General features: G+C 41.5%; 1 protein-coding gene across 2 annotated transcripts in view; it reads right to left on the minus strand.

Annotated features, from left to right (window-relative positions):
- arhgef40 (Rho guanine nucleotide exchange factor (GEF) 40) overlaps nt 1–12096 on the minus strand; it is a 41353-nt gene that overhangs the window by 25751 nt on the left and 3506 nt on the right. The window contains exons 2-7 of one of the 2 annotated variants that reach the window (XM_044341470.1): nt 6844–6933; nt 5889–5996; nt 2528–2813; nt 831–1989; nt 322–560; nt 45–191 (exon numbers count right to left, since the gene is read on the minus strand). In XM_044341470.1, the coding sequence (XP_044197405.1) occupies nt 45–191; nt 322–560; nt 831–1989; nt 2528–2813; nt 5889–5996; nt 6844–6933 (2029 nt within the window). Of the gene's footprint in view, nt 1–44; nt 234–321; nt 561–830; nt 1990–2527; nt 2814–5888; nt 5997–6843; nt 6934–12096 lie in introns of both variants that reach the window. The other variant, XM_044341469.1, reaches the window with a different exon arrangement.

Consider the following 12096-nt stretch of genomic DNA (forward strand, 5'->3'; position numbering starts at 1 on the left):
CTGACTAGCATGACAAAAATACATTAGACCTGTAAAATACTTGCCTGTCAACTTTAGCTTCCCTGACTGGAGAAGCTCGGTGTCCAGTTCCCTAAGCAGAGGAGGCTCTTTGGGTGTAACGCCATTTAGTTGGTCAGGACACGTCTCTGCTGTCCCTGCCTCCTCATTCGAGTGGTTAAATAAGGATGTGCCTGATTGACCATTACAGACAGGCAAAGATTCAGCTTTTGTCTCTGTCAAGAGATACAAAGGTTATAGAAAATATTCTAGTGGTATTTTAGAACCTAATGTTCATGCATTAAATTTCAGTTTTCTTCACACCTGCACTGCTTTTCTTTGTGTTTTCTGTCCCCTCATCAGTTGATGTGCGCTCTCCATCGGGTTCGTGGGCCTGTTCTTTTGGCTCTGATTGGTTCTCTTCTGTGATTGGAAGTTGTGTTGAGGTAGAGCCAGTGGTGGGACTTGGTTGAGGAGTTTTACCCTGCAGTTTCGAGACCCTCTGGTGTGCACGGCCACCAGACCTAGCCCTCCCTTTGGCCCCCCTTCCCTTCCTCTTCCTCCTTAAGACAAAGCACAGGAAGGTTTTAATAAGGTACAAAAGAAAGTTAATAATTACATTGTTCAGACATAATGTTCTTCAGGATTTGTTTAAGATGTGTCTTTTGCATCATCGGCTTCAGGCCTATATGTGTGTAAGTTCGGACAACCTGTACCTTGTGCCCTGAGGTTTACACCTAAGTGTTACTGATTTGTACTTTCATATGTAAGTGCGAAAAATCAAAACAAATAAGAAGAAAGAGCTTGGTGCCCCATAAGAGGTAAATCTGTACCTTGGAACTCTGAATCCTGCGGTTTTAACTTCCTTTCCTCTGGGACACACTCTGTTCTCATTTTTTCCGTCATCCCTTTCTTCTGTCACCTTTGCATTGGATGAACTCTTCATTTTAGTTCCACTGTTAGTGATCTCTCCGCCTGCTGAAACTCCAGTGAATGGTCTTTCTGGTGCATCTGATGTCGGGGTGGTGGCATCACTGTCTTCGCTCAGTGGTTTTTCTGTATCCTCAAAAACAGAGTCTGAATGAGATCCATGATCTGAGTGGCCCTCTATAACATGCCCAACTTTGTGGTTCGTCATGTCAAGGATTTCATTTGTGACCAAACTATCGCCACTCTCAGAGTCTTTACTTCTATGGTCATCTCTGCTTGGCTGTGTGAGCCCATTAGTCTCTCTCTCCCTTCCCACGCCAGGCCTCCTCTCTTTGAACGGGCCATCAAAATAAAGCCGGTGGTTTTCCAGGCCCTCAGAGTCTCTACTTATTTTATCTCCTTCATCTGAGTCATGAACAGAAGAGGAGTAAGACCGCCTTCCTCTGCCTGGTTCAGTGACCCCTGTTGGAGGCCTAGGCGATAACACGTCACCTTTGGGGGTCACCCCATCTCTTTTGGCCCCAAAGGCAGCTCGAAAGCTGCCAAATCCTTCCATTCTCCCATAACCCCAAGCTTTTCCTTTCCGGAGTTTAATGGCCTTACCTCTCCTACACAGAGGCAAAGTCTTGGTCTTACAGATCCCGTGCATCTCCAGGTACCTCTGTCTTGGGTCAACCCCTCCGTCAGGACCACCTCTGGGCTCCAACAGCTCTACATAGTCCCCGTCAAGCTGAGGGTGTCTTGCTGTCCGCCCGAGCCCATCTTCACTGCGCCTTCGCCGGGGAGCAGCAGACTCGGAGTCCAAGCCATCTGGTAAATCATCATCTTCCTCCTCATCCCAGGACCAGGAGTCCAGTTCTCCAGAGGATGAGCCACCCCAGCCCCCAAGGGTGCTGCCCCCCTCACTGGGTAGGCGGTTGGATATGGAACCCTCGTGGTTGGACATCAGGCCCAGCTCCTCAGAGGGGTCGTGGATGAATTTCGGGTAGACAACCTCCTTCCATGGAAGGCGCACCACACCATCACATGTACTGACCAAGCAGGTGTCAAGACCCCCACCAACTGTGAAGCGACAAGAGAGGAGTAAGAGTAAATTAGAACATTGTGTGCTACTTAAGCCAAGTTTACTGTATGTCAAGTCATTCTACTTAAAATAAGAAGACACCAACATAAGCTGGGTGGAAAACAAATGTTTTCAGTTTTAAATTTTTGTTACGTCATTCTTTAGCTCTGTTGCTAGGTTTTTCTTACTGCCCACTGACACAATATATCACTCCTATCTCTTGTTGCCCTTCCAAATGTTCGTAAATTTGTCTCCACTAGACATGCACACATCTGTTTTCCCTGTAGTCTTCTTCACAGTCAAAGCTGCAAAGGTTTAACTAATTTTCACCTAAAAACATGATAATAAACATAATCCTAGATTAGATTAACCTCATAGACTTTGTCCTGACTTTTAACCTTCTAAAAAAAGAAATCAGATCAGAAATTAATTTTAAAAAATATCTGTTTTATCCTGGTTGTTTGGGTAGAAATGCTTTCTCGTGTTTGATGTGAGAACAAAAAATTTAAACGTAAGTGAAGGGCATCCTTCCCTTACCTTCCCTCTTGTGGCCCCGTTCTTTGTTGACACTGTGTAGCCACTCCGTGGTGAACACAAGGGGGTGTTGGGACTCAGGTACCAAGATTTCCTGGACAGTGCGTCCCCCAGGGGCCAGACATTTTAGGGCCAGTCGAGGGCAGCGTGTAGAGAAGGGCACCACCTGCAGGTAGAAGTCATTACTGCGCAGGAGCCTCCAGTCTAATGTGGAGAGCTGGACGACCACTTTTTCACCCAGACACAGGGGCCAGCCAGAGTGAAGGAACAGGCAGCCCAGGTACTGAGACTGAAATGAAATGTAGAGAAGTAGAAGAAGAAAAGGAGAGGCAGAATGTGTATTAGATGTATAATTAAAATTACCAACTATCTGCATTAAAATTACATCTTACATGCATCTACAAGTCTTCTCTCTTTACCTCTTGTGTTGTGCAATCACTGCTCTTTTGAAATCTCATCTTTCAGAGCCCCCTCTTGCCAAAAATCGTATCTAATGCTCACACACAATCTGGCCCTACCATTCACAAAACACAACCCGCATGAGCCAGTTGGAACCCTCCTGCATGTCTGTGTTTGGCTGAGGTACTCGGATGAGTCGAGTTTCTAGAACTGATACCACACCAGTCAACAGAATTCACAAGCTCAACTGGTCAAAAGCCAATTCCACATACAAATGTCCCGACATGTGACTCACACGGTGTTTTCTAAAGTGTAAAACTGCTTAGCTAGCATGACACAGTGAAAAGACTCTAAATAGCTGCCCAGAGTCAATGTGAGTCACACAGAAACATGCAGATAACCAGCTCTTCACAACAGCCAGCCACTGTTAAAGCAGTTCACTGTTTTATAAGCAGAAAACACATCAAGTAGCTCTGTAAAACTGAGAAAATCAATCTAAATCATGCACACTAAACAACATGGGTCTAAATATAGAAATTCCTACAAGGAATAGTAGAACTCATTTATTTAGGTAGAGGAGAGAAGGCCCCTAGTGTGAGCCTATGCACCATTAATCTACCGATCTATATAGAAAAATACACCTTCATCCAAATACTATTCCCACCTAAATCAATCTTGTGTCGTATCTAATATCCCTTCTCTCTCTCTCATAGTCTGATGTATAAAACTCACCCAGAACCTCTCTCTGCTGTTCCCAGTCACGTCTAATCGACTGACACAGGGCTGCTCCCTCCCCCTACATACCCTCCAGACTCACGAGACGTGATCGAATTATATTCCTGATTCGACCTCTCCTCCATCTTCTCTTTTCTCTCTCTCTGTCCCTTATTCAATTTCTTCCCTTATTGCCTCCCTCCTGTCTCTTTGCGTGTCTGTTCTCTTGCAAAGTGGTAAAGTTTCAGGGGAAACAAAATTGTGATATCTGTCAGGGTGGATATTTGCATTAAAAAGCATGTGTGACTTTTGCTCTTTTAAAAAGTTTGTCTGTTTTGAGTCAGTCCACATTCTGTAACTCTCTGTGTCTCCTTCAGTCCCCCCTCCCTCCTCCTCCTCCTACTTCTTCCTCAATGTACCCCAGTGTTTACTCCTTCTTCACCGCCTCCCATTTCTCAACCATTCCTCAATCAGCCTACTATAGTCTGCGACTTCCAGCATCTTCTCTTTTTTCGGACACACACACACACACGCGCGCACATGCAACCACGGTGAATGAAAGCCATGTTCATTCTCTCCTTCCACTCCCACCGCTTTTCTGTTACTCACTCTCGCTTTCTCTCACAGCAGTAACACACTCACATATGGAAGGAATTAACGTCATGACTCACAGTCTAACTCCCGTCCCAGGCAGCTCTACTCAGCGACAATGAAAACATAGTTTGCTCACAATGCATGTGCATGTGTGTGTGTAAGTCCAGGAAAACTGAAGAGGGAAATATGAGACAGTTCTCAGCCTGCCAGCTTGTGCTAAACAGTGTGTGCTGTTTATCTTTGCGTACGTGTGTATCGGAAAGTAAAATAAAAGGAACGCTGTTCAGTATAAACCTCCGAGCTTTGCTTTACGTACATGTTGCATCTTATTTGTTTGTGTGTGAGAAGCACAAAGTACGAGAGAGTGCACAATGTTTGCATAGTAGTGTATCCTGTGATACTATTTCCATACATTTGCTTTTGTGCTTAAGCTTAACAACCAGAAATCCTTTACTTATGCTTCATTTCACCATATTTCACGCGTCTCTGTCTATTCAGTAGAGCTTCCAAGGCAGGACACACCTACCTCTGCAGGTCACAGCGGCTGATAAATCTCAGATTTCACCAGCCACTTTCACTAATTTTCCTTCCAGCTAGTGTTTTAGAGCTGACTGGACCCTCCACAGTGTAGTTAGTAACCGGCGTAGGGTCACGCATGTGTCAAATTATGCATGCCTTGAACTCTCTCTTTGCACTGGGGTCTTCATGACACCAGATACTGTGACACTCATTAAATTCATAATGTGGTGCAGCACTGGAAAATGTTCAAATATAGTGTCATTTTAATGGTCAGCATTCATGGAAGTGAAGTCTTGTGACCTCACCTTTTCTTGTCCTTTAAGACTTGAGACTTGAATTATGACTTTGTTTCAACTGACTTGAGACTTGACAAGACTTGAGACTTGATTTGGAATTGCACTAAAACACTTGTGAAAATGTGAAACCTTAGTGAAGACTCATTAAGGTTTCTTACTTGTCCTGACTTGTCCTGACTTGTTCTGACTTGTTCTGACTTGTCCTTTGGAATTTGAGACTTGACTGAAGACTCTCAGTTGACTTGAAATCAAACCTCAGAATTGCTTTAACGACTCGTGAAATTTGGCTTGGACTTGTCCCAAAACAGAAACAAGTTGAGCCTTGTGAAGACATAAGACCTCACATGGCCTTGATGTTTAGGACTTGAGACTTCACTTTGACTTGTATCAATTGACTTGATCTTGCCCTAATAGGCTTAAAAATGTGAAGCCTTATAAAGACTTGTCCACCAGAACTAGAGGCTTGACTTAAGGCTTGTTTTGACTGACTTGGACTTGCCTCAAAAGGCTTAAAAACAAATGAAGCTTTAGAAAGACGTATTATGTGACTTTGACATGACTAAACACTTGCCTTGAATGTCTCAATTGACTCTGTCTTTCCCCAAAAGACTTAAAAACAAGAAAAACCTTATTAAGACTTGTAACTTTCCTTTAATCTCTTTTTGACTGACTTGAGACTTGACTTGGACTGCCACACAGACTTTCGTGCATTAATTTGAGTCAAAGAGCTAACAGCTGGTACATTTCTCACTCTACACTTCTTTCATTTGACAGATGATTGTGCTCTGATTATACAGCTTTGTGTGTGTTCTCATCTGCAGTGTTTGCAGTCTGGAACTCACACAGGCATGCTGCTGGAGTTTGTGCAGGAGGTGCTTGGCAGGAACGAAGTAGTCCAGGAGGTAGCGAAGACTGTCATGTTGATAGGTCGACTCCAGGACAGAGAAGACCTGGAAAAATATGTAGAAGGGGCAGATGATTAGCACAAAACAAAAAGCTGTAGACTTCACAAATCACTGCTTTCATTGTGAAAACCTTTCTTCTTCGAAACATCAACTTCTCATGAAGTAAGAACAGTCTTTGTTTCAGTTGCACTGCCATGCATTTGTGACTGTATCCAATGGATTTCGAAAGGGTTTCGTTTGCCCAAGAGTGGAAGAATTTCCTCGACTCAGACAGCATGTAATCAGAAATTCAAAACGTAAAAATCACAAAGGCTGCTTCACTTGATCCTTATTATTTCATCAGGCAGTTTTATTTTTCCATAGCAGCAAAGAATTATGAATGGGAGCTACATGGCAACTTGGAACAAACCAATTACAAAACTCTCATTATTTAACATACTGAGAATGGGTTGTTGCTGAAACAATGCTTGAAGGAAAATATGAGGATTACACATGACAACACATATGACTTTTGTGATGCTAAGCCGAAGATAAAAGAGCGTAAAGTTGCACCTGTAAGATATCAAATCACTTTTACCCAGCTGACCGCTCTTTCCTACAATGGAAGTTCAAACTTCAAATGAAAAGAGTTGAAGTGTTTGGCAGTACAGGTCATGTCAAGATCCTGGTTTGTGGAATAGAGTTTGACTATAATTGACCAGCTAGATAGATTTTGTTTGTGTTGGCTTCTAGCAGCAGTTTATATCCGGAGAAGGCCATTTTATCTGCACAGAACATCGCCTTCCCCACATACTCCAACACCCTTATCATTTAATTGAATCTGCATTATTTATATACCCATGTTTATTACTGCAAAGACTAGAATTAAGGTGTGTGTGCTTGTGAGATCTACCTGGGAGAGGAGGGGCGGCGCTGTGCTCTCAAAAGGAGGATAAAGAGACGAGAGCGCCCCCTGCACACAATCCTCCATTGCCTCCGAACCCTGAAAGAGAGAGAGACAAAGATGGTAAGAAAGGGTTAATCCATAAACGGACAGTGAGTCAACTCTAATGTCTGTGTTTGTGTTTAACAGCCGGCTTGTCTCGCCTTTTGTTGACACACATACACACACACACAGTGACAAATATACACACATACTCTACTTTCAACTTCCTGTTGTATGGTCTGGGGAGTGTCAAACATTTCCTTCGAGGCCCAGTGAATGTAAGTACCCCCAGAAACAAAAGAGTCAAACTACTCCCTAATACACACACACACACACATACACATAAGTACATACCGTACATGCATGTGCAGATGCATGTACATTAACATGCACGCGCACATACACGTGCACACACACACACACACACACACACACACACACATCATAACACTGGGCCGGCCAGTGAGGTGGAGGGTGACAGAGCAGAGTACGCAACACATACAGTGTTTATTTTTCTACATGGCCTGTTGGCATGGCAACCTGCAACTTTTTCTCTCTCTTTCCTAACCTCTCTCTTTCTCGCTCCCTCCCTCCACACTTCCTCTCAAACCTACCATCTGCTTCTCTTCTCAGTTTTTTTTTTATCCCCGTAGCTGCTCTTTCTTTCCTCATCTCTCTTTTTTTTTTTTATACCCAACTTTCTTTGTTTCACCTCCATCCGACTCTCTGAATATCATCTGACAACAATTATGTCGAGATTCTCTTCAACAGTCGGCATATTGTGCTGAATAACTACAACGACCGAGGGGATGGACAGAAAGCCATGGGAGAAAACCCAGAATGGGTAGAACAGAGTGTACGGAAAAAGAGAAGAGCGGCTAGCGAGGGAGGCCAGGAGGGAATGAGTTGGTGGTGGTGCGGGAGGTTTATGGAAGAAGATCTAGGTTCAACAGTATGTGAAAATTATTTTTGAGGTTTGTTTATATGTACAGAGGGGGTTTGGGGTTAGCCACAGAGAAGGATAGAATGAGTACCAAAAACAGGAAAGTATTTGTAGTTTTTCTGAGACTAACTTACGCAACTCAGTCTGAAACGTCCTAGCAAAATTAATTAAAATGAAGGTTAAAACAAATGTCAAGAATTGTTATTTTACCAAAGCATGGAAGAAAGAAGGAGAAAATGGAAATTTAGACTCTGAAGAGAACAAGCATTAAGGTGGAAAATGACTGGGGCCACTGGAGGTCAGTTTCTGAATGGAGGGTTGAGAACCAAAGAGGAAAGTCTGAGACTTATAAACAAGACAGAACATTTAAAAAACGTCACATCCGACCTACAGTATAACTCTAGTTGGAGTCCTGTTCTGCTGAGGTTGCTCAGGGTCATTCACAGGAGATGTTACGTCTTGTTTCCTTATCCACTCTCTTGGCTGCAGAGCAAATGTTTTCAACTGTGACTTCAGTCCTTATGGCATCAACAGCAGAGTGACACTGGGCTCAAAATCCTATCGATTTATTTTTCCATAGTCACAGAAGAATTTTGGAAAACAAATGACAAATCTTGCATAAATGTTGCTGAACATGGCTCAGGTTTCCAGAAGCAGAGAAGCTCAAAGGTCATCTTAGTGTGCTGGGTTTCAGTGAACAAAACCACTAATTCTCCAATAAGTTTTTTTTTTTTGGCAGGCACACATACTGTAAAATGCTCATATTAAAAGGACATAAGAGTAATTATTTAATTCATCCTTTTTTATCTTAAAAAAGTAAAGAAATTCTGCCATTTCATAGAAGTTTCTGAGCAATTAACCTTTTTAGGAGTCATTACATTGAAACAAGGCAGAAAAAAAGCAGCGGTGCACTTCATTGCACCACTCCACACTGGAAACAAGTTAAATTAAGCCACCACATTTGAAGATATTCTCTTTCTTTACAAAAACAAGCAAGATTTTAAGACCAAGACTAGATTAAATAAGTTGTAAGAAGTAAAAACAGACAGTTAAAGCAGACATATGTTGTTGTTTGATACTGTAATAGATTTGGAGATGTTTCTTACTCATGTATAAAAGTCTCCAACATTACTCTCTAACTTAAATGCAACACAAATCTTGCAATGTTTGAAAAAGGGGTTCAAGTCGGTTAAATTAAAGTCTGTGTAAAGACATACCGTACATCTTTTATACAGGAGAAGGTGTCTCACTGTGTAGAAGATGGTAAACAACAGTCAGTCACAGAGCGTGCTGTAATAGGTGTAGTTGTAAAAGAGGTTCAAACTGCCTTCTGGCTCACTGACAGAACATATTTAGTCTAGTAAAAGCACAGCGGGGGGTTCAGGGGATTGCAAGGCAAGACAGCAGGAGCTTCCTCTTAGACTGAAACCTTTTTAAAGCATCCCACAAGACTTGAGTTAATTCAACATGATGGTGAATGAAAGTAAAAGCTAAAACATATTGCTGATCTGACAGTGGACACTTTCTGATGTCGTTTTAATGTCTGTTTTCTCAAATGCATGACACTTTTTTGTATGTATCTACTGTAAGTATGTACTGTACTGTATTCAGCCTTTGCACAGCTTCCGTACATTCATCAGAATCAAGCTGAATGGGAACGACTGTAAAATTTGAGTTCATCTGGCTCAATAGAGCCTCTCAGTATCAAATATGAGGTTTGTGTTTGAGAGCAGCCGCACAACAATGTACCACTCATAGTGCTTCATTACTTAAGTGTTGGTACAAATGGGCCATTGAAGTTTGAAGAGCTTATCTAAAACCACTTTTTAAACTCATTAGCTACAATTTCATACCAACACTTTTGTTGATATTGTGACTGGCAGACAAGCTAAAATCAATGTAGCTTACTTAGTTTCAAGCTAGCTCGCCTGCAACAATATTTGGTTTGGATGTGTGATGAATAATTGTATGCCACCAGAGCCTTTTACACCATGTTCACTCAACATTGACTCTCTTTGTGTTTGCATGCCTGTATACACAGTTTTCGACAGGATACACCACTGATAATATCCAAAGAATGGAATTTCAGTCTGGCAGCACAATACAGACTGCTGTCTAATAGAGAAGAAAAGAGTGATGCTGCTTTTCTATCAACTCACAAAATCCTGTAAAATTAATACTGCTTATTTAATGTATTAGCAACACAGCTATGTCATATGTTTGGTCTGGGTAACAGGTCAAGATGATTTATTCAGCTATACTTCACTCCTGTTTAACCTAGCTTACAGTGCATCTGATGCAATTAGTTAGTCTTCCTTTCGTTCACAGAACCGTGCATACACATAAAACAAAGCCCTGATTAAATTTGTAAATTAAGTTACTTTTCAGAGTCCAAGACAGAAGGAAACTTTCATGAAAAACCTGGCGCCTCTTGAAGGGACTAAAGGTGTAATCCACTTACTCTTCAGTCGGATACTTGATGCTAATGCACTCACATGTCTTACTGTAAGTAAGTCACTTTAGACAAAAGCATCTGGAAATCGAGGCTTTGCATTTATCAGACATGTCCTTGCAAATGCTACCAGCATCATTTGCATTCTTTTTGAGAACTAGCTGTACACACATGCATTTCCAAAGACGACCAAACTAGAAAGACGATGAGGAACAAGTCTCAGCTAGGAGCTTGACAGGAAACATGTCGGATTATTTTAGAATTAAAGCCTCCACCACAGAAGTGCATGTGACTATTCATACTTAATAAACAGACTTGTTTCTAAGCAATGCCTTCCTAGTAAATGTCTTTCAAACACATGTCACCAGTCTGGAACAAATTGTGCAGCGGGGAAAGTACTGCTCAGACTCAATTGTATTCGCTAAATGTGTTAAGTGTAGTTAAAATAGTACAAACAAAATATTAGGGGTAATACGGAGAGTCATTGCAGTTTTTATAAAGTTTTTAATGAATTTACCAAATACATGGTGAAATTATGTATACATGTATTTTGTAAAGATACCCTCCATTGATGTATTAAGACATAAAAATCCTCTGTTTAGAATAATAAATTGTGTTTGATCTGAGTTTTATTCACAAAAAACTTCAATTACATTGTTAAATATCCTTAAAATTACTTCCACTTTCTCCCTGAAAAATCCTGAATCTATGAATATGCAAATATGTTCTATTTCAAAAGTTTACTTGATGACTCCTACTTAACTAAAAAGTCCATTGTCAGTGTATGTGCACTGGAGGCTTCAAGTTTCCACACCACATATGTATAAGTTGCATACTGGACCACTAATGGCTCCCAAACTAGTTGTGATGTCACAAATCATACCTCTGAGTACACGCCTTAAACTCAGATTTTTGGTGAGCGAAATGTTCCACTTGCAGCAGATGAATGTGAAAACAATCTTCTGGTGCCAAACTCATTCTGCACAATGAAGCTTAAACATCCAAATGAAGGAAGAAGAAGACAAACAGATATTTGGGTGGAGGGGAACTTGTTAAAAGTTATTGTGAAACTGAAATTCCATATTTCAGTTGCATGGTGACAGCTGAGAAAACTCCATCCACTGAGGAAAACTGTGAAATGTGGTTGAAAGTGCTGGTCAAAAAGTATTAAGTGAACCATGTTTTTCTTTCTTTTGTCAGGCTGTATGAATAATATAACAACTGACTCAGAGCTCCCATGAGACTCTGGGTTGTATCATGTTGTTTTTGCTTACTAATTTACAGATTGACAAACCGTCAGGATCAGTTTTTATCTGCTTACTGCTCTGGCACCAAAAAATATCAACATGGGTGGCATTTGCAAACGTCACACTCACTTTGTCCACTGTTATTTACGGTCAAAAGTGTGTGTGTATGTGTGGAAAAGTGTGTTCATGTCAGTGAAGACAGCGTGCATGAGTGTGCATCCTCCTATTTGTGTGTTGAATACAGACACACTGTACGGGATCGGGGTTTGTCATTTTTGCGTCAGACTTCCTGTCTTTCTCCCATGTACGCAAGCTGAAACGGAAGAGGCAGCCATAGTCATCCAAACAGATGCTTGATGCAGAGAGAAAAATAGGAGAAGGACAAAGCAAGAAAGTGAAAACTCAAGTGGCTTTGTAATGTACTGTATATAACACTTGAAACGTCCTTCAAGCTGGTTTAACTTATTGATGCATGAGTGAATAGAGAAACTGATTGAAAGGGAGACAAAGTGACAGAGAGACATTGAGAGAACTATAGAGAGAGAGGGTTCAGACAGAAAGAGGAAAAGAGAAAAGAC

The sequence above is a fragment of the Thunnus albacares genome, chromosome 22 (genome assembly GCF_914725855.1).
Source record: "Thunnus albacares chromosome 22, fThuAlb1.1, whole genome shotgun sequence".
Lineage (NCBI taxonomy): Eukaryota > Metazoa > Chordata > Actinopteri > Scombriformes > Scombridae > Thunnus > Thunnus albacares.